This window comes from Oryzias latipes, chromosome 22, assembly GCF_002234675.1.
Source record: "Oryzias latipes chromosome 22, ASM223467v1".
Lineage (NCBI taxonomy): Eukaryota > Metazoa > Chordata > Actinopteri > Beloniformes > Adrianichthyidae > Oryzias > Oryzias latipes.
In genome coordinates this window covers 3,933,413-3,955,818 of record NC_019880.2, presented here as the reverse complement: position 1 = coordinate 3,955,818, position 22,406 = coordinate 3,933,413, and the positions used below count along the sequence as shown (strand labels likewise).

Genomic DNA, 22,406 nt, shown 5'->3' with positions numbered 1-22,406 from the left:
CATTTTGGAAACGACTCCCAACTTCAGTGCATGAGACATTTTCATATTTAAAGTTGAACTGAAGATTTAAAGTTGAGGCTGCCCTGGTGTCCCTCTAGGTATACAATTGTCTCTTCAGATGTTTTAGCTAGTGTTCTGTCTCTTTCTAAAAATCTTTAGGTCTACATGTTTGAGGCAGAAAAAAACAGTTGTTTTACCACTAAACTAAAACGCAATGTTCGGATTTCAGCTTTGCGGTTACACAACAACCAGACTTGCAAAGAAGTTAGAAATATTTTTCAGAACTAAGTCACAGAACTCGAATACAAAAAGGTCTTTGTGAACAATTGCACAAAACAAGATGGTTAAAGCAACTGACAGAAATATGTTTATGTGACCAGATGTGACAAGGAATGTGTATGTGTGTGTGTGGGTGTGTGGGTGTGTGTTTGGAGGTTTATCCATCTAACCAAACATAAAAAGATCAGTAAACAAGTCTAACGAGTCTGTTTGCATGAATTTTTACTGTTTGTGACTCATCTTAGCGGAGCTGAACATTCCCGGCAAAGACAAACAAAAATTTTAAAAATAAAATTCATCAGAACCTCAAATGAGTTTATCACAACAAAAATAAAAATATATATAAATAAAATGCTTCCCTTGCAATACTTTTAAATCTTGGGTTCAAAAACTATAACAGAAAAGCAAAAAGAAATCTGAGTAATAGCTGAGATAACACTGTTTTTTTAAGTTTGTACATCCTTATTTGATAAATGATCATCTCTCCTGATAAGATATAGATTCTTTCCTAAAAAAATTTTTGCATAGTTAATCAGTTTGTGTTATTAAAGCGAAGGTTCCGATTGCAAATGTTGCTGTATAATATCAGGTAAGTGACGGTCTGGAACGCCTGAACCCCTTCAGATGGCAGAGTGAGACGCAGTGGAAGGAAAGTTCACGTCATTCGTGGACTTTAGAGGACACTGCTGCTTCCAAAGCTTATTTAAGCTGTCAAATCTGCTATTGTGCTTTTGCTAGAAGAACCTGCCCTTTTTCCGACCCATGCTCCAAACATGACAGGCATGTCCCCAGTCTGGTCTGACCACTTGCTGGAAGAGGTTCCTCCACCTCCAAACGCTGCAGAGCTCAGTCACAAAGACTCCATCTCATATGTCAGCGCAACTACTCCAACAAGCAGACAAAAGAATGCTTTTAGCCTTATCTTAACGTCACACCAAAATCTATTTTCCTACTAGTGCTTCCTTGTTTGGATTTTTTTGAAAAAGGGACTTGCACACAAGGAAATCAGAAAACGCAGATCAATCCAGTCGTGTGCAGGAACATCGGAGCTCTCAACATGTACGCACCACCGCCACCACAGCCTCAAGGTAAGCTTGATGAAATGACAAAAATATATGCAAAAACACAAAAATGTTTGTGTAGAAAACATTGTATAACTTGATTGGATGGATTCAGCAGCTTTCTGTTGTTTGAATATGTTTTTTTTATATTCTTTTTATTCTTTTTTTTTGCGTAGGATTTGCTCTTTCTAGAGTAATATCTAAATAATAGATGCATTTAGTTTATTGGTATTAATCCACAAACTATAGCTATGAATATCAAATGAATGGAATCTAATATTTGAGAAGCTCTGAAAAACAACATATAAATCAGATGAATTAGCTTAATTAAATTGTCTTTCTTTCAGTTTAGTTAAGGTGCTTTATCTGATTCTGCCCTGTTGACTTTATTTTGCTTGTTGCCTTAGGAGCAATAGTTCTTCATGCGATGATGCCTCAATGAAGGAATTTAATAATTGGCCGTCGCCCAGTGTCAGTTGGGAAAAGCTCCCCTTAACTCTGATCTGGACATAGCAGGAGTTGATGACAGATGGGTTTATTTTTGTGCATGGATGATTTCTTCCTAAATAAAAAATAAAAATAATAAAACTGACATCTGTTTGCCTCACTGCTTCGGGATTTCAGATTTATCAGACATGAAAATGAGCAAACACAATAACTCATTGTTTCAGCTTTTACTTTGACTTTTTTGTAATAAACTTTTATGATTACCTCAATAGAGGCCAGTGCCTTTTATTGAATAGCTGGTCTAATATGACCATGCTACCATATTTTAAAGCCCAACGGCTAAACTCAGACAGAAAATCCCCTCAAGGTACGTAAACTGCCAGGTAACCTTCTACTTAGAAACCTCTAAGGTCCCACAACTCTTTAGTTTAAAGCTTTTTACTACTTTCCTCAAAGGGCTTGTCTCTCCAAGGATAGCTGGAACCAAAATAATAAAAACAAAATCAGGGTCTGTAACCTGAGGGTCCAGAGTCACAAATCAAATCAAACTTTATTTGTATAGCGCTTTTACAACGCAAGCTACTCAAAGTGCTTTACATAAAAACATAATCAGATTTAAAGACAAAAGGACAAGACAAGCAAATATTTTTTTCCCCCCCCCCCCCCCCCTTCACACACACGCACCTATACACACACACCATGATAAAAAGAATGATGAAATGATGCAATGGAAGAATGGCTCCTTAACCCCTCAACTGTGCCTGAAAACATAAAATGATAGTAATTTTATATATATACATATTTATATATATATATATATATATATATATATTTGAATTTGTGATTAAGATGCTTCTATAGCAATGAAATAAACTGTAAAGTTTTATACACCACTGCCGACATTACACTAAATCAAGTGGCTATGAATTAACAACCAGTGAATTCACAGGTTTTAAATCTTGACTAAAACTTTAGTTAAAGTCTAGAAAAAGTTGAAATCACATATTCAGGTTACCAGCAGTAAAAAGAGGATGAAGACACACCAAGGTAAACTTAAGGGTGAATAACAGGAGAAATGACATTTTTGACTGGCGTTGCATAAGATTTCAATGAAAAACATTTGCTGCCGTAGGATGATCCTGTCCTGCACATTTTTATATTATATATTTTTTTAATATAACCTTTTTTCAAAAGTACATGATTTTTTAGTTAGTAAAAAAAGTAAATTTTCTTTTTATATTTCTGTTTTTATCATGACAAAAACAAACAAACAATTGAATTAATATGAACTATAAAAGTAACACAAATACAAAGCAAAGTCAATTTTTTAAAGGGTAAGTACGACTTTCAGCTTCATCTGGGTTCTGGACATGGAGAAATGGCTCGTTTTGTTTTAATGGTTGCTGATTAACCCTAACCCTAAACATTGATTTAAATATTTACAATGAATACATTTTGTATGTTGCTTCAGATTCTTTGTAGTGTTTATCAAGTTAGAAATACAGGAGAAATATAAAACGTGTCAGTTTTTCTTACTTTTGTATAGTAATTGTTAAATCATTCTATTATCATTACTTTTCATTCATATTAATTTTATTATTACCTTTTTTTTAAAGAGATCTAAAAACTGCAAATGGTGATTTTTTTTCCCCACACATTCCGTGACTTTCCTCGCTTTTGTTTAAGACTTTTTCAGCTGACAAAGTATTGAGTCACTATGTTCCATAGTTATCTTACGGTTGCCATACTTTGCTAAAGGTAAAAATAGAACAAAACCTGCAAAGCCCAGAAAGAGCTTTGTCATGCTTACCGCTCAAGGTGACGACACAGGAAAAACTAGGTATACATGATAAACACTGCAGGTTGTAATTAGAATTTCTTGAGAATTTCTTTTTTTGTTCTGGTTAGAGCTGAAACCTATTTTCTAGTTGACTTATTTTTATTTCCTTTATTTATTTATTATATTATTTAATATTTAAATTTACTGACTTAGTAAAAAAAGTAATCTAAAAAATGAGTTACAAGCGAGTCTCAAACCCACCAACCTGAGATGCAACAGTTAACTTTAAACCATCACACTTTGGCATTCATATTGAAGTTGCTGCAGCACATTTGCTTTGTCTTGAAGTAATAATAGTGTCACCACAGTTTTAATTTCAAGACAAAAAAACATTTTGTGCATTTTCCACTTTTCTTTTTGTATTTTACCACAACTCAGTTCAAATAAAACTAGAGATAGACTTGCAAAAGAACGACTTGTCTTAGATTAAATTCCACTCTATTGCAGGTGGAATATTGAAAGGACTTTCTGAATGGACTTCTTTCTCTTCATCTGAATTTAAAAATAAGACACCGATCTAAAGAGTGTCAGAGTTATAGTGTCTTAAAAACATTGTTCTTTTATTTCTAAAAAAAAAACAGAAAAAAAATTGACATTTCAGATATTTTTCAGTTACTTGGGATATTGAACGTTATGTTGACAATAGTCTGTGCACAATCGTTATATTCACAGATTTTGGGGGATTTTCCACCAAATACATATGAATCTAACACAAATTTACATTTGCAACCCTTCCCTGCAGGTTATCTGAAGGAACTTTGACCAGAACAAACAAGCTCAGTGTAAGCTTAATTCATGCCTACTGTCAGCTATGTTTCTTTATTTACCCCTGTCAGAAAAACTTTTCTAGATCCAGTTGAATACTGATAAACATTTTTATTTCCATTTATTTTTATTAACAGTAGAATTTGTTCAAATACGTTTTGTCAAGACAAGAAATAAGATCAAACCCACTATATTAGTGTCTGAAGCGTTTGGGAATGTGTTTTTTTATGGTAAATGGAATGCTAAAGATGTAAACCACAACAAAGACAGCCGTTCCAACAGAAAAATGTACAAATACATTTTGTTCTCTTCTGTTTTTTTTAAGAAACTATAACAAAAATGGGTTATTTATTTCTTACGAACAAACTTTTTGTTTCTGAATAGGTGTCACTTTAGGTTTTTCTTTGATCTTAAGTTGTTCTCACCTGGACTGAGTCTGTTCCTCTGACAGTGCCACACTGCATGGTGAACAGTCTACTTTTGTCCGGCAGGGATCATGGATGCCACAATTCAGGACGAGAGGAGGATTGTTCTGGTTGGAAAGACAGGAGTGGGAAAGAGTGCCTCTGGGAACACTATCCTGGGGAGGGAAGCTTTTGAGTCGGAGCTGTCTCCGTCCTCACTCACGGCCGACTGTAATAAAGCCAGAGGATTCATTGCTGGTCGGAAAGTGGCCATCGTAGACACTCCAGGACTGTTTGACACTAATTTCACCCAGGAGGAAGTGCTGAAAAAGATCAAGATGTGCATCTCTCTGTCTGCTCCTGGACCCCACGTCTTCCTGGTGGTTCTGCAGCTTGGCAGGTTTACCAAGGAGGAGCAGGAAACTGTTCAGATGATCCAGACCACTTTTGGTAAAGATGCAGATAAATATACCATGGTGCTGTTCACACATGGCGATCAGCTGAAGAGCCAAACCATTGAGGAATTTGTTTCATACAGCCCTGAGCTGGTTGCCATCGTACAGCGTTGCTTCAACAGGTACCACGTGTTCAACAATGAGATCAAAGATCCCGTTCAAATCAGTCAACTTCTAGACAAAATTGACATGATAACCAGGCAAAATGGGGGAGGTTTCTACACCAATGAGATGTTCCAGAAGGCAGAGGAAGAAATTCAGTTGCAGAAGAAGCAACATTCTGAGGAAACGAAAATAGAAAGACAGAGGGAGCTGGACCGAATCCGTACCAGATACTCCGGAACCACGCGCACCAGGTTAGAGTCTGAGGTGTACGGCAAATACGAGTGCGAGGCCCGACAACGAGCCGAGAGGTCCAACCGCTTCCTCGCCAAAGAATCAATTGCTGTATCTACTAACTCTGGGGCAGCCATTGGATGTGTGATGGGGATTGTTGGAGGTCCAGTTGGTATGGCATTGGGAGCTGCTGCTGGCGCTGCTGCTGGCGCTGCTATAGGAGCTTTGGTTGTGCGATATCCAGATCGTTGTCGTATACAGTAGGGACAACATGCCTCAGATCGGTGAAGGATAAAGTTTGCCGTTTTTACAACTCTACTGATTGCATGCACCTTTTTATTTTACTGATAGATTATTTTATTTGATTTGATGTTTGTAATGCTTCTTTAGGATTTTCAAAATAACTTTTCACTATTTTTTTGCCCCGACCCACATTGTAACCCATCTGTAATCCTGCATTCACACCGGCCGCTCATGATGCGTCTAAGAACACGTTATATGCGGTTTCATGAACGCGCATTGAAGTTGTGGTGTTCACACTGGACATGCAGTAAGCGACAGAGAGGGGGATTCTTCTTGTTTTGTTTTTTTTACTGTTTACTAGCGCTTGTCCACCCGAGTCCCTGATTGGTCACAGTGGCGCGTTCCAGCGATTAAGGGTGAAGAAGTTCAACCAAACTTTCAGCACGCGATCAATCAACGCCTGATTTGTTTGCAGAGCTTGTGACCAGACTTAAAAACGTACGTAGCAATGCACAATCATGAACGTTCCGGATGTGGAAGCCTGAAATTCTGAAAGCCTACTTTTAATTGGAATTGACCACTTAAAGGCGAGTCAACACAGCCAGTGTGAATGCAGACTGAGGCACAAAAGGTTCTCCTTGGGTTTTCTTTCTTTGTATAAAAATCTTCTGTATCTTTGATTGCAAATATGGAAAAGAAACCTACATACTACAATAATCAATGTGTTTTGGTTGACTTTTGACTCAAATATGGATATGGTCAACAATGATTTAATTGTGAGGGTTTGTTTTTTATTTCTCTGAAGTTCCCTCGTCTTCTGTAAAATAACTCCTAATAAAGCTAATGCATAAAATGGCCGATTTCCATTTCTTTGTAATCGTATGTTGAGTTCTGCTGTGAAGTTTCTTGTCAAAGATCCCACAAATGTTGCACTTTTCAAACTGCAGAGTTGGAATTCACTGTTTAAAAAAGAGAAACCAAACAATTCAAAATGATAATAGTGACACCAAGGAAATCCCTGTTTTTTGTAATTCCAGGGCCTAAGAAGGAGAGCAATGCTCTACGAATCGTTTTGGTGGGGAAGACTGGAGCTGGGAAGAGCGCCACAGGAAACACCATCCTGGGAAGAAAAGCGTTTCACTCCCACTTGTCCCCGCGTTCCCTGACAATCGACAGCAACAAAGCTTACGGACAGATCCAAGGCTCCAATGTCTTGGTGGTGGATACTCCAGGGCTTTTCGACACAATTTTGGACGAGGATGTTCTCATGAAGAAGATCGAGAAGTGCATGGCTCTGGCAGATCCTGGTCCTCACATCTTCCTGTTTGTTTTAAGGCTTGGAAGGTTTACCCAAGAAGAACAGGACACCGTCAAGATGTTTTTGGAAAGATTTGGGGAAAGGGTCTCCAGATACTCGATAATGCTGTTCACACATGGCGACAAACTGAAGAGGCAAACCATTGAAGAGTTTATCTCAAAAAGTGAGGGACTCACCGAGATTCTGTACTCCTTCTCAGGTAGATACCACGTATTCAACAACGAAGCAGACGACGCAGAACAAGCAAAACAACTGATGGATAAGATGATGACGGTGGTTAACGAAAACAAGGGAAGGTATTACACCAACAAGATGCTGGAGAGGGCCAAAAAAATCTTAAACAAGAAGAAACAAAAAGCTTTAAAAGAGAGGAAGATGATAGAGAAACAGAGAAGGAATACCATGAAAAATGAGGTGAAGACAGAGATGTTACTGAACGGCCAGAGAGTAAAAAAGAACAAATGCGTGGTGCAATAGGAATCCGAAATGCTCGCATTTCTGAGAAAAAAAAACAATTTCATGAGGATGAGGTGACCATCACACCTGTAACGCAGGAGGAATTTGTGCTTTCATTAACTTTAAGGACAAACCAAAGGACCTTTGTGCTCTTGAAAAATGTATGGCCCCGAGGGACATGTCACACCACTACCCGAGGAGAGAAAAAAGTAGCATAACTGTCCTGTTCTAGAAAGGTTTCTCCAGCTTGTACCTAATTGTTGTGTTGCTCATTTAGGGCAGGGGTGCCCACACTTTTTCAAAATGAAAGCTACTTTTGAAAAGCCAGTTCCAAAAGATCAACATATAGCCCTATAATTATATAATATAATATCTTATAAAATCCCAATTTGAAGTTTTCATATTTAGATACATAAATACACAGACTTCACATGAACAGCTGATTTTAAGGTGAATCAAACAATCATTTTGGATTAAATTGATAAACTTAAATTGATGAACATGTGAGAAAACATGATCAAAAGTTCTTGTCATTTTCCCCTTAGCAGCTCGTTGTATTGGACCCGTGTGTTTGCCGTTGTCACGTCAGCACATCACAAATGTTGCGTGTTCGTTCTGTTCAAGGTTGACCGGCCTTGGGCCAGTTAAGGCCAGTTACATCCACGGTTAGGAGTCTGACATTGAACGCTCACATCTTTCTGAAGCTTAGGAGGAAGAAAACCCCCAAATCTGCTAGTGGAGCATGGTGTAGATGAATATGCATGTGCAGTGACCATTCACTGCATATAGAAACTGGACAAAGCCTTCCCACCCCCTTCGCATTCACAATAAGAATTTATCTGCTCACTCCAAGAAGCCAAAATCCCTTAGGGTTTAATTGAGAGATAAACAGCTATTACTATGTCATTCTTTTTGTCAGAAAAACCATTTTGCTCTGATACCTTTTTCCTTAACATATTCTTGCTAATTTTATTTTTTTTTTTAATGATGCGTTTTCTTTATCCCAAGTTATTGAATTTATAAACTGACCGACCGGATGCTTCAGTAGAAGCTTGTGGTGCCCGCTGGCCCCCACCTCGATTGACAGTTTCTCCTGAGCCTCCTTTAAGTGGTAGGGGTGTGGTCCTTGACCATGCTCATTCCTGACTGGTGATAGCAGTTACCATAGAAATGCTGACTCAAACCAATCACTGTCATCTGGCGAGGTCCATATCGTGAAGAAATGGCAACTGAATTGACTTTATAGTGCCGTTTTTTTGATGGCCTGTGATATACCCACACTTCCTGCGCAGACCACCAGTTGATTGAATCAACGTATTGGGCACCCCTGATTTAGAGGTTGTTTTCTTACGGAGTCAATCACTATTTTACTTTACACTTTCTCCAAAGTGTAAGTTGTTGTTGCAACTAGATTTTGAAATAACCCTTCAGTGATCTCAGTGGGCATTAGTGACACCTCCAGCATGAAGGTTGGAGAAATAAAGACTCTTCAACACCTTCAGTCAAGATTGTGACTATTTCATAAGGACTTTTATGATTTTTGTCTTTTACTTTAGATTTTATTACTCAAAAAAAAATTTAAAACCTTGATGCTTTTTTTTTCTTTTCCTTTTTCTATGTGAAGAAGCAAAAAAAGACAATCACAAATGACAATGAGATAACAAATACGTGTTTAGAGCAAAGGGACATTTGACCCTGTTGTTTGTATCTCATATCTGAATGTCTGCTGACCTGACACTAAACTGCTGACACCATCATCAAGGATTCTGACAAACAGCAGGAGGGTCGGGATCAGAGATCCCAGAAGCTGCTGACCTGCACTGGCCTTGGATTGAGGTGACACTGTCAGCAGACTGGAGTTCAACAGTTAACACATTATGAAGGGGGGACTTCTGTCAGTTACTTGAAAAACCAAATTAATTGGAAGCTATAAAAAAATTGAATTACACTCAAACTAGTTTAGCTATGCTTGGAATCCTTCCCAGTTTCTCCCTCAGGCTTGGGCTGAAGCCACATTCATGCTGACTCGTTAGGTCCTGTGGTGATTTTTAGTTCTCTGGCAAAACTGTCTTCATTTGGTGAGTGTGAAGGCTCAACAGAACCCTGGAGAACCACAAGCCAGAACTCTGATCTGCTTGAAAACTAGGGTTTTTCTTTACTTGAAAATGAACTCTGGTGCAATTCTTAAAAAAGAAGGGGACAAAAAGGAGGAAATGGCATCAGCACTGTGCATTACAATCATGGGTAAGAAAAAACAGTCCATTGCTTAACTGAAGTCTGCAAAGAGGTACATTACTAGTTAATAGAGGGCAAACATGATAAGCTGGTTTTTCTTTCTTCTGCTTTTTTACCATCAAGTTCAGAGTTTGTTGCTGGCAATGCCACACCCATACCAGCTGCTGGTGGAACAACATTTTTTCCTGGTCCTGTGTTCCTTCTTCGTCTTTGGTTCAGTCAGTCCTTCAAGTGTGTTTGAAGGAAAGCTAAATATTGGTGTAACAATGCACAATCAGTCCAGTGGAGCCAAGTCTGCAGGATAGTCTGGAAGCTAATGGCAAAAGACGTTCCTGCAGGTACTGACAGGAGAACGCCCATCCTTATATTTTAGTTTACCTTTGAAATTAAATCTGTAAACACTATTTTCCTTCATCTTCAACATATTTCACTTAAGAAAAAGTAAAAAGGTCTAGCTGCTGTTACCTTTGATTTGGTGCATTAGGTTGCATCTTGTTGAGAAAAACATCAGGAGATCATCTGTTAAAGTCAGCTGCCTTCATCATCATGCAGTAACGCCAACAGCTCTTTAGGGGTGCCACATAGCACCTTTTAGAATTTGTTTTTGAAAATTGCCTGATCCAGAAATGTATTTATGAGATGATTATTATAATTAATGTCTGCATAATTACTTAGACATGCAAAATGATGTAACCATTCTGCTTTTTTTCTTTTTTGTGATTAAAAAATACAAAAAAAGCTCAAACATAAATCACACTGTCATTTTCTTTTGTGGGCTAAAATATGTTTTTTTTAACCAATTGTTTTTTCCTCACAACATGAATCTACATTTGTCTTTTTGACACACACAGCATTGTAGCATTTCTCTTATGATGGCGGACATATAAGCTAGCCTACAAAAGAATTTCATATACAAATCGCATTTATGAGAATTCATTTATTTAAATCATGGTTTAGCAGATTAAAAAATATAATTTGAAACAGCTCTCAGTTGTGATGCAGCAACTGATATGGGCGGCCAAAGTCTCCCTTCTCCATTGTGATGTATTTACTTGATAGATAAAAGAACCTATTCCTCCTCTGAGCTGCCATGTGGCTTCAGACTGTAGCTCCGATATTGCTCGCCTTTTTTGTTGCACCACTAATGTTAGGTTGGGGCTGTGAAGAGCTGTAAGTTAGTGCGAGAGAGACTAAACAAAGGGATGATGGGATATCAGCGGAGGCTTACTTCTGCGCCAACTGTCCTGTCCAATAATCAGAGGCCATTTCTGATGAACTCAGCAGAAAGTTTACCCTAGAAAACGACAGATATTTTGATTATAGCTAAAACGGCATAGTTGTAATTAAAAGACTACTGGGGTTGAAAAAATGGAGTGGGACTTTAAATGAACTACTTTTCGCTAAGGGACACATTCATATCACACAGTGTATTTGTCACGAGGTGGCACTAAAATGTCACAAATGAAGTTACTTATGATCCTCATAAAACAAAGTATGTGGTATTAAAAGTTGTGCTCTTTGTACCTGTAAAAAATACAGATATGACTGTTTTCTTCCTCCTTTACTACCTTTTACGTGCTGCTGGTGCGGCGTTGTCATGTGACTCGGGGGCGGTCACGTGACGCGAAAGGGGTCACGTGGTGGAGCGCGGATAAATACCTGTTGAGCGGACGTCCCGCAGCTCCTAGTCCGGCTGTCAGGATGTGCTGGCGGCTGTCGGCGGTGTTTGTGGCCGCCCTCCTCGCCTCGCCGCGGTCCTCCTCCGCGGACACGTACGTGCTGAGCGACGACGGGGGGCTGGGGAGGGACTTCGACGGGATCGGGGGTCTGAGCGGCGGAGGGGTGAGTAACGTTCGGCTCCGACTTCCTGTTCGGTGCACGCGCGGTCCGTTGGCGCTTCTCACCGTGCTGCGCCCCCTTTCGATGCCTGCAGGCCACCTCCCGGTTACTGGTGAACTACCCGGAGCCGCACCGCAGCCAGATCCTCGATTACCTGTTCAAGGTGAGACCCGCCGCTGCTGAGACACGAAAAGGGAAAAAACGGAATTTGAATTATTGTCCCGTTTCTGCAGCCAAACTTTGGGGCATCTCTGCACATACTGAAGGTGGAGATTGGAGGAGACGGACAAACCACCGGTGAGTTTCTGCACTGACCAGGGGCGGAACTACATTGGGGGCGAGGTGGGAGGATGAACCCACAGAGATTAAACTGGATTCTTGGATCTCTTTATTTGTTTTGGTCTTCCACCCTGCAGTTCTTACTTGACACCCCTCCAAATTCTTCCCCCAAGTTCCACAGAAGCTTCAACCTCCCAACAGTTTTGGTGTGACTTTTCTGGGAAAGTCTATATCAAAAGATCAATAAACTTTAAGAATTCCCTAGATATGGATCAGATCAGCTGCATTCCACTATTTCAGTCATTGGCTAACTCATCATTTTTCTTAAGTAGTCACAAGAATTTCTGCTGCAGCTTTCTGTGGCATCAAAATTTTTTTTTTATTCGCTTGAATAAAAAACACTTGAATTGGAAAAGTCATGAAAACCACCCTGGAGGAGGGATCTCCAACATCATGGGTTTAAAAGCTTTGCTCTACTTCCAGATTCTTTTTTAATTTCTTAGTTATTTTTCTTCTTCCTTCTTGGAATTAGTGACCGTATATGAGAACTGGACTGAGTGACCCCTCCCCTCTGCATTTCAAACGGGGTGTACCCCCCTGGTTCAGAGAAGCCAAATCCCATTGAATTCTATAGACAACACCTATTATTACTCAGTCCTTTTGTTTTATTTTACATATTCTTGATAATCTTATTTTTAGTGTTTTTTTTCTGTTGTTCAAGTTATAAACTGGCCAATCAGATAAGTAGGTGATCACATGTCAAACGTTGGACATGATTGACAGATTTTGTGTAGCCCGCCTTGAGGTGGAAGGGGTGGGATGGTTTCCATGAGTGATGTCACACTCGCTCCCTCCAGTTCTTATACACAGTCAATGGTTTAAGTAAATTTGCCCAAGAAGACGAGAAACTGTGTTTTTACCATAAATCTCTAAAACATATCCATCCATTTTTACCCAAAGTAATTTTTTTATTTCATGGATTTGATATTAAATGCAATAAATCTCTTAACCTAATCTTAAGTTTTGAGGATTACTTTTTCAGGATTCAAAGTAACAAAGATTTGAATGTTTATTAATGTTGCCGATGGCGGGCTGAGCAGATGGAACCGAGCCGTCACACATGCACTATGAGGACGATGAGAACTACTTCAGAGGATACGAGTGGTGGCTGATGAAGGAGGCCAAAAAGAGGAACCCTGACATAGTTCTGACCGGTGAGCAGGACTTCAGGCGCTTCCGTCTGCTGCTGATGCACAACCAGAACTGGTCTCACCTCGGTTCTCCGTGCAGCTTTGCCGTGGTCCTTCCCCGGATGGCTGGGCCACGGAAAAGACTGGCCCTACGACTTCCCTGATGTCACAGCAAACTATGTAGTGAAATGGATCCTTGGTGCCAAGAAATACCACGACCTGCACATTCAATATGTCGGGGTAAATACTCTCAGACAACACTATTTCTTCAAAGTGCCGCTCCGATCACCTTTTGATCAATTGTAAAAGTGTTCCCAGTGGTCTTTCAATAACGATTATGCCATTTTTATCCAAAAATAAAAATATCTTGGACACAGTTTCTGCAGAGCGGCAGGAGCTCATTAGTTGTGGACAGGACCCCACCCTCCCTCCCCTCCCTGTTGTGGAGCGGAGCAGGGAGTTTGTGTATTTCCTACATCCCTAATGCGCTCTTATTCAAACTGCATTTATGTGTCTGCTCCTGATTTAGAACAATTAGAATAAAATAACTGCGGAAATGCAATTTTTGGCTTAATTTTTCTTAATACGTATCTTCCATCATGAGAAAAAAAAAGCTTCTAGTTAAAAATACCAAAAACACTTCCTGGTTTGTCATGTGATTTCTGGTTCCCTGTTCTGTCGTTTTGCTGTAGCAGCAGCTCTGTTTTAAGTTGTCAAAAGCTGAGGATGGTTGCAGTTTCTGATATTGATTAGCAGGTTCTTTAGCGAGTTTTGGTCTACATTTATGCATGTTAGATTGTTTCAGAAAACATTAAGACAGCCTAATCCCGACAGCATTTAGCACTTCCTCGTTTTCAGAGGTTTTTCCACTGAGAAACCACATTTATACTGATGACGGGTGAAGTTTTATGTTGCTCCTGCTGGAAAAAAGACGAGGGTCTTTCCCAGCTTCTAACCCCCCAGTGTCAATCCGGCTTCCAACACATTGGTTAAAGACCCACTCCAATCAAAATCATGTTTTTGGTGTTTTTAGCATGTTTTTGTGGCATTATTGTGTTTTCTGAGTATTTCTTTATTCAAATCAGGAGAAATGCATCCGTAGACGACTAGTTCCGCCTACGTCTTGGTTTTTTATACTCGTCTGGCTCCAAACTGTACGGCTCCAATACTGACCGCCATTTTTGTTGCATCGCTAATGTTGGGTTGGGGTTGGGAGGGGCTGTAAGCTAGCGGGAACGCGCGTAAACGGAGAGTTCTTGGTTATGGGTGATGGGAAGGGGAGCTGCTTCACAACAACCATATTGCCCAAAACTCAGAAGTGAATTTTAAGTGAACTCCTGCAGAAAGTTTGAACTAGAAAACAATACCGGTTTTCTGATTTTTGGCTAAAAACAGTTTAATCATAATTTATAAAAAAGACCACTTGGAAAGCTTTGAAAGTAGCTTAAAAGATGTTAGAACTGTCTTTATGGTCCTTGAAGTGTAACCCTTTTGTTTACAGCTTGATGATTGATAGTTCTTAACCCACGGGTTCTTCAAACATGTTAGATGTTCACAAAGACCCAAACTAAAAAAACAGCAGTGACAGCTTTCTCTGAGATTCAGAGAATAAAACAAAATCCTCCACATTTTTTTCCACCTTTAGATCTGGAACGAGAGGAATTTTGACGTCAAGTACATCAAGGTAAGGCCGCGCTTCGTCTGCGTCCTCCCTGATGTGACGGTGAGGAGCTCAGTCTGAGCTGAAGGGAAGAACAGCCACTCGCATTGAGCTGAGCCTCACCCACACGTTGCCCACCGTTCTCCCTGGGTTTGTTTGTTGCCAAGGTGCTGCGGAACATGCTGGACAGAGTGGGTCTGAAAGGCGTCGGCATCATCGCTGCAGACGGCGATTGGAGCATCGCAAAATCTATGATCTCAGACCCGTATCTTTATAACTCTGTCGACGTGATCGGGTAAGTACGGGAACGTTCTGGAACCGCCACCAGCGACTCCCTGAGCGCCCGCGTTTCCCTCGCCTGCCGTCTTTCTGCTTGAAAGGCCTCAGCTGAATGTTTGTGGCTGTTTTTCTGTGTGGAAGGCGACGCACCAGAGGGTGTGTGCGTCTCTTCCACGAAAGCAGTGCTTCTCAAACTGAAGCCTGAATTAGAAGAGTTAAGTGTCACCAGTTCATCTGCTTTTCCCAGAGAAAAGCTTTTTCTGAACTGTTTCAGGTCAAATGGAGATTGAGCTGCTAGAAAGGGAGAAGGCAGGACAGGTTTGAGGAGCACTGCACTCAGCCGAGCACGCTCACCGGAGGTGTGGGGTTTATGGTGTGTTGCTGCCATCATGCAAAGCAGGCTTTTGAGTCGGTTAAACTGCTGTTTTCAGCTCACTGGGCACCCTGTGGTTGTCAGGTTTACTAAACAGACGACATCAGTTCAATCTAAAAGATCGAAATGTACATAAAATGCAGAGAAGTTGCTTTAATAGTGACATCTGTTAAACCTCATGATGTTTAAATGATTTGCTGCTAATTTTCAACATTTCAACATCCACAGTTTGTCTTTTTTTTCCACAAAAACAACGTATTTGAGCTTCATTTCATTACTGGTTTCCAAAAATCTTTGTTAGTTTTCAGCTAACCCTTCGAAATCTAGAGAGTGACAGTTTACAACATGTAGTAGATGCGTTTTTACCACCTTTTGGTGCTTTTTTTTTATACTCAACGAACGTTTGACACAAGTTGGTTTGGAATTGAACTTCTGGCTGCATCAAATCTAAAACTTAAACAAAAATAAAACTGGGCTCCAGAAAAGAACCCTGAGGAACCCCACTGACTGTATAGGAAAACTGGACTGAGTGTGTGTGACGTCATCCATAAAAAATGATTTATTTTAATGAAATGAAGTCAATTCAGTCGCCGTTTTTTACAATAGGGACGTCGTCATGTTGGAGCCAGATGATGTCGGTAAGCCGTGATTGGTCTGAATCGGTCTGAGTCAACAACTCTCGCCAATCAGGAGTGAGCTTGTTGGAAGTCTATTTTCTAGTTAGAAGCGGCCCAAAATAAATCAAACACTTTGATGTGAGACAACCTGCTTTTGTTGAATGGCCAGTTTATAACTTAAACTTTCACTACAAAAAAATAAATAAATGAAGAACAGTTTATTCTGAGTGAGTAATAGCTGTTTACTTCTTGCCTTTTTGGAGCCAGCGAGTACTTCCTGTTTAGTTTCCCAGGGGGGAGGGGTCACTCAGTCCAGCTCACATTTACAGTCAATGGGAATCCTACAAGAGAAGAACGTCAGCAGAAAAGGTTGCTAAGCCGTGGTGAAGGTTTGACAGAGAAGTCCTTAACACTTCTTTTGTGGTAGTAGTACGTGACTTAAAACTGTCACAAACAATATTTGGGGGGAAGAGAAAACTAGAACTGAAAGTCTGACTGTCTACAAGTGATTTGGTATCAGTTTTTAAACATTGGAGCAGGAAGGCAAAGGCAGATCAGGCAAAATGTAAATAATCTCCAAATTTCAGCTGCTGCCTCAGAGAACTTCTCCACCACAGTGCCTGAAACGTGACTGAAGTTAGTTTTTATGACCGTGTCTGCTGAGCAGCCTTGGAGTTTTGCCTGATAGCAGCAAAGCCCGTGGATTTTCCAGGCTGTGAACGCCTGTTTCCTCTGCTCTCTACCCCCTGTATGGCTGACGGGCTGGTTCTAGCTGCTGCGGTACACTTTGGATAAGAGCGGTCTGGAGGAGGTCAGGATCATAGCCAGCGACAACCTGTGGGAGCCCATAGCTCAATCGCTGCTGCTTGACCCTGAGCTCAGTGGAGCTGTAGACGTGATAGGGTAGGAGCCTCTTGTGTGTGTGTGTGTGTGTGTGTGTGTGTGTCTTCTGCTGCACGGCGCTGTGTGATTTATTGTTGATGTTGGGTAACAGCTGATAAAAGCGGAGCCTGGATGTCCTGCCCTGTGCATTCTTCTGAAGAACAGTCCAAACTTCATATTTACCATCAGGAATTCTGGATGTTATCTCAGGAATGGAGTGGAGCAAATTTCCCCCGATTGGATTCAAGCTTTTGCTTGGTTGTGGGTGCACGGCAAAAATGTGTGCTGCTCACCCAAAGCCCGTGTTTTCTGACCTTCAGGGCTCACTATCCGGGTACAGTAACGGTCCCACAGGCCCTGAAGACGCTGAAGAAGCTGTGGGCATCAGAGGACTACAGCACCTACAACGATGCGATGGGCGCCGGCTGCTGGGCTCGCATCCTCAACCAGAACTACGTCAACGGACAAATGACGTCGTAAGGAAAAATATAAGAAACCCCTGATGCATTAAAAAGCAAGAATTCTGCTCTTTTTAATCTTATTGTACTACTAAATAATTTATCATGGTTCACTCCGACTTTTTTCTTATTTGATTTGTTTAATATCTCCCGAAAAACAGAAAAATCTGGTTGTTTTAATGCAAATGCTAAAACTCAAATAATAAATGAAAGCATACTGCATTCAATTGAAAAAATTTTTTTTAAAGGTGTTGTTCAATCTTTTATATTTTAAAAATATCTTCAAAAATAACAACAAATTGTAAAGATTTGTTCATTCATTCATTCATTTGTCAATGAATGAATGAATGTAAAGATTTGGTTTTTGTGAATTAAAAAAAAAAAGATTTCCTGAAAAACAAACTTTTTTTTCAAAGATCAAATTGCAGGGAGTGAGCAGACGAGGGAACGTCTACAAAGTGCAGTTCTCCGAGAGTCGTGGTTTACTGTTACAGTAAAAAAGGTCCAGGTATTTTGATGGTTTTGTGTCTGAGATTTAGTTTTGATTCATTTGTCTGTGCTGCTTCACTTGCAGGCGGCAAAGTCTATCAAAATAATAACTACCGTAATTTCCGGACTATAGAGCGCACCTGATTATAGGCCGCACAGTGTCGCTGCTTCATCACAGCGGTGATCAAAAATCCCACACCGTCACAGCTCTATTCCAAACAGTGCCTGTGAAGCGGCAGTAACACAGCAGCAACATAGTAGTGACAGCACTAACAGGGCTGGTTAAAGAAACATACCAGTAAAAGTCACTGAAAACAGCAGTAACTTATTGGCGCGCCTCCTGTGCTCTGAAACCATGGAAGTCTTCCTCCTCAGTGTGGGATTGGAATAGCGTCAGATATTGTTCACCACACTTTCTCAGTCTCTCCTTCGTTGTCGCTGTCTGTATCACTCTGAGGTAAATTCACTCCTGAGTTTGCGCTGTCCTCTCCGTCATGCAGCAGAGCGGCTTTTCCAAACCCGTTGGTCATGGTGGATTTTTTCACACTGCTTATAATGATTGCTTTTCACTTGAAAGCTGCGTCATATGCATTTCTTCTTGCATTTTCCATGATGAGGGTCTGTTCATGCTATTCATTTACAAAGCAGGAATTTATATTAAACTTGCGTCTTCCTCGACACATATATCGTATTCCCCCTGTCTCACTCTACCCCTTTCTGCTCGAGCGCCCCCTAGCGGCCGTTAGAAAAAATGTAATAAAAAGAGGAAAAAAATGCCTAAATTAGCCGCATCATTGAATAAGCCACAGGGCTGAAAGCGTGTGACAAAAGTAGTGGCTTATAATCCGGAAATTACGGTAGTTGTAATTCGTTTTCTGCATCAATACAAACAAAACTGAACCATTCATCCTGGACACGGACACGTTGTGGCTTTTGGTCAGCTTATAATTGTCGATCAGCTTGTTGTTTTCTTTTTTTATTAATGTTTCTACACATTTGCTTCTGCAGGGAGAATAATTGTATTTCCTTGATAAAAGGAACACAGACAACAGTTTTATCAACTGACTTTTCTCAATATATCACCTGATGGATCAGCAAGGTGTGAAGTCGAAGCCTTTCAGTCCGGTTAACTCTGATTTTGCTGCAGAACCATCTCCTGGAACCTGGTGGCCAGTTACTATGAGGAGCTGCCGTTCGGCAGATGCGGTTTGATGACGGCTCAGGAGCCCTGGAGCGGAAACTATGTGGTCTCTCCTCCCATCTGGATCACAGGTATTCCAGCTTTACCCATCGCTGCAGCGCCAGTTGTGGATCAACCCTTTTCCGCTAACGTGGATCTTTTTTGTATGCTGAAGCCCACACCACCCAGTTCACACAGCCAGGATGGACGTACCTGCGGACTGTGGGACATCTGGCTCAGGGAGGAAGCTACGTCGCCCTGACAGACGGCAAAGGAAACCTGACAGTTGTCATCGAAACCATGGTTGGGGTTTCTGTCATGTTTCAGCTAAAAGTATCTGACACTGCGGTCTTAGGAAACTCCAATTCATGTTAAGCTTTCTGGGTTCTTGTTCAGCTCTCCTTTAAGTAGAAACAAATGATAAAACGCTTAACATTAACTGGCACGAGAACATTAGAAACAATAGATACAAACTCTTTTTTTTAATTATTATTATTTGCGATATGCAAGATCAACACAGGATGAACAATCCCGTGAAATGCTTGAGATTGCAAGAACTGTATGACTCACTAAAGTAATCAAGATACTTATATCATGCAATAATAGTAGTACCTTGCTGATAGAAAATAAAATATTGAAGCTGTAAATAGCCTATTATGCCCCCCCCCAATGGCTCGCCCTAACTGGCTGAGTGGTGTCACATGCCCCTTTACACCCCCCCCCCGTAAATCAAACCTTCTTTTGATTCAAAATATCGATGCTAATTACAATAAACTTGGTAGGATTTTATTTGAAAATGGCCAATAAAAACAAATTATTTTCACCTTAAACACAGTTGGATCAAGACTGTTGCCCCCTGCTGTCCATTTAAAGAAATGCAGCCAGTAAACATGCCTTCTTGTGAGGCTGCTGAGTGATAAAATGCACTAAAAGAGAAAGTTGAACATTGCAGGAGGTGTCAATGAAATAAAGTTAGAGATGCTGCAGCAATAACCGGACAGACAAAAGGTGACTCTGCTGTTTCTTTCTCAGACTCATGATCATTCTGCCTGCATCAGACCTCCTCTGCCTGCGTTTAACCTGACGTCTCAGACTGCAACTTTCAACCTGCGAGGATCCTTTGTAAGTTCAGATGAGCTCCACACGTCTCTGTTGCTGATGAACCCCATCACCTTCATCAACTGCTCTGCTTTCTCCCAAGGCTTCCATAAAGGAGCTCCAGGTGTGGCGATCGCAGTTCAACTTCAAGACACAGAAGCCGTCCTTCTTTGAGAAGCTGACTGCGGTGAAGGTGAGGAGAAACTGAATCCCTGCGAGGAAAAGGAGGCGGGATTACACAGCTTTGTTGTGCCGATGACTGCAGCTGGTAAACGGGTCGTTCACCCTGGATCTGGCTGAAGATGAGGTTTACACACTGACCACCGTCACCACAGGGAGAAAAGGCAGCTACGCTGACCCGCCGCCCTCAGCTCGCTTCCCTAAAGCCTACAAGGACAACTTTGATGTTCGTAAGTTCAAACACGTCCAACGGGCTGCAATTCTTCTGGTTTTCACTGGAGAAATGCCTTTAAAATTAAAAGCACCAATGACTTTACACTTATTAAAATAAAAGTACATGGCGCCGCTCTGGTGGCAGTATGATGTAATGCTTTTGGTCCTGCACCTTTTGCTTTTTTTTCTGTTTTCCTTAAATTAAGAAAAAAAATTCTGTATATAAATGTATTTTCTATTTTTCTGTTTTCTTTTCTCATTAAACTATACTTTTCCTTTTAAGATTTTTTTTGCTAAAAATATTGTATTTACTGAAATATTATTCTTTATATTAAAAAAAGGGGGAAAAAACAGTAGAGTTCTGTTTCTGCAGGTGTCTCACACTTGAAATGTTCTTTCTCCGTTTCTGCAGAAGACCCTCCGTTCTCTGAGGCTCCAAACTTTGCTGACCAGACTGGCGTGTTTGAGTACTTTGTGAACACCACTGACCCCGGACCGCACGTGTTCACCATGCGGCAGGTCGTCACTCAGAGACCCGTCACCTGGACAGCCGATGCCGACCAGACCATCAGCGTCATCGGAGACTATAAGTGGTGAGGCGGTGATCCGGAAAGTTCCGATTTTTTTTTTTTTTTATTTATTTAGATTTTTACGTTTCCAATGTTTGTCTGGATTACAGGCAGAATCTGAGTGTCACATGTGACGTCTTCATGGAGAATGTTAAAAACGGTGGCATATTTGTGGCAGCCAGAGTTAGTAAAGGAGGCCAGGACGTGCGGCGTGCCAAAGGCGTCTTCTTCTGGGTTTTTGTTAATGGCACCTACAAAGTGACCTCAGATATTGGTGGGTGTGGTCACTCCTCACTGCAGCACAGATGTTGAAACGGCTTCATCTTGAATGACCCTCGTTTCTGTGCACGTAGGTGGGCAGGCGGTGCTCGCAGAGGGGAAGTCCGGGACTGAGGCATTTACCTGGTACACATTATCCCTGACTGTGGAGGTGAGTTCAGACATAATATTCTGAGAATATAAACTACTACAGACATTCACAATGTCCCCTCCCCTTCAGGGCCAGAAAGCCACCGGGATGCTGAACGGAAAGGTGCTTTGGACCAATAGCGTGCAGCTGCAGCCGCCGAACGGCTGGGCGGCCATCGGAACCGCCTCCTTTGAGCTGGCCCAGTTTGACAACTTCTCTGTGGTGGCGGAGTGATGAGGTCACATGATGAATACTTGACCTCTCTGAACATTTGTTGGGGAGGGGGTCTTAAAGAAGCAGGATGTCACCACTCTTCTGGCTTACAGGAAATGATTTTTGCACTGTGTTTTTTTAAGGGTTTGCTGCTTTTTTAAGATGAATGTGATGAAAAGGTGATGATAAAATTCAAGTGTTTGTCTACCATCACTTTGCACATCATGCGACCTGACTCATTTGACCTCAATCCTGTGACCTGAACTTCTCAGGAGCTGTTGGTTTTTTACGTTTTTTTTTTTTTTTTTTTTTTACTGATCAAAATGTTTGTCTGTATTACTGATTTTGTTTAACAACTCTGATTTTGGGCCAATTTCTTGTTTTATCACATTGACTGTTGTTTTATCCTTTACTGTTTGTAATAAACATTGGTTTTCACCATTAAAAAGTGTACATCTTTTCAATTCCATTCGTGATGCACAGAATACAGACTGTGTTGAAGTAATCAGATTACTGATGGAACATTTTTTACCCCCAAGTAAAGAATTTTATCACAAAGAAAACACGATCAAAATCATGATTTTGTAAGAAAAGTTATAAGAAAATATTATTTTCAATGATTTAGATTTTAGTAGTAAA

General features: G+C 40.7%; 3 protein-coding genes across 4 annotated transcripts; all 3 read left to right on the top strand.

Annotated features, from left to right (window-relative positions):
- Positions 1–731: 731 nt before the first annotated feature.
- Positions 732–6,688, top strand: LOC101170968 (GTPase IMAP family member 7-like). Its single transcript, XM_020713711.2, has 2 exons — positions 732–1,367; positions 4,884–6,688. Exons 1-2 carry the CDS (start codon positions 1,337–1,339, stop codon positions 5,849–5,851), a joined length of 999 nt encoding a protein of 332 aa, XP_020569370.1. The 5' UTR covers positions 732–1,336; the 3' UTR covers positions 5,852–6,688.
- A 133-nt stretch (positions 6,689–6,821) lies between these two features.
- On the top strand, positions 6,822–7,625 carry LOC110017543 (GTPase IMAP family member 4-like). Its single transcript, XM_020713826.1, has one exon. The coding sequence runs from the start codon at positions 6,822–6,824 to the stop codon at positions 7,623–7,625; it is 804 nt and encodes a 267-aa protein (XP_020569485.1).
- Positions 7,626–11,486: 3,861 nt separating this feature from the next.
- On the top strand, positions 11,487–22,215 carry galc (galactosylceramidase). Of its 2 annotated transcripts, none has more exons than XM_004082149.4 (17): positions 11,487–11,681; positions 11,773–11,841; positions 11,912–11,975; positions 13,058–13,171; positions 13,248–13,387; positions 14,793–14,831; positions 16,849–16,979; positions 17,279–17,434; positions 19,053–19,177; positions 19,261–19,388; positions 20,118–20,207; positions 20,287–20,376; positions 20,449–20,593; positions 20,989–21,169; positions 21,256–21,419; positions 21,499–21,575; positions 21,645–22,215. In XM_004082149.4, exons 1-17 carry the CDS (start codon positions 11,541–11,543, stop codon positions 21,786–21,788), a joined length of 1,998 nt encoding a protein of 665 aa, XP_004082197.1. In that variant the 5' UTR covers positions 11,487–11,540; the 3' UTR covers positions 21,789–22,215. The 2 variants fall into 2 exon arrangements, with proteins under 2 accessions (XP_004082197.1, XP_004082196.1); XM_004082148.4 differs by lacking the exon at positions 16,849–16,979 and adding an exon at positions 14,975–15,102 and having other exon boundaries at positions 11,492–11,681.
- The last annotated feature ends 191 nt before the right edge of the window (positions 22,216–22,406 follow it).

Excerpts from the sequence above, each read along its gene's own strand:
- LOC110017543 (XM_020713826.1), top strand. The coding sequence starts at position 6,822 with ATGATAATAGTGACACCAAGGAAATCCCTGTTTTTTGTAATTCCAGGG.
- galc (XM_004082149.4), top strand. The coding sequence starts at position 11,541 with ATGTGCTGGCGGCTGTCGGCGGTGTTTGTGGCCGCCCTCCTCGCCTCG. Across the intron at positions 20,377-20,448 it reads AGAAGCTGACTGCGGTGAAG|CTGGTAAACGGGTCGTTCAC; the intron begins GTGAGGAGAAAC and ends CGATGACTGCAG. Across the intron at positions 20,594-20,988 it reads CAAGGACAACTTTGATGTTC|AAGACCCTCCGTTCTCTGAG; the intron begins GTAAGTTCAAAC and ends CCGTTTCTGCAG.
- LOC101170968 (XM_020713711.2), top strand. The coding sequence starts at position 1,337 with ATGTACGCACCACCGCCACCACAGCCTCAAG. Across the intron at positions 1,368-4,883 it reads ACCGCCACCACAGCCTCAAG|GGATCATGGATGCCACAATT; the intron begins GTAAGCTTGATG and ends TTTGTCCGGCAG.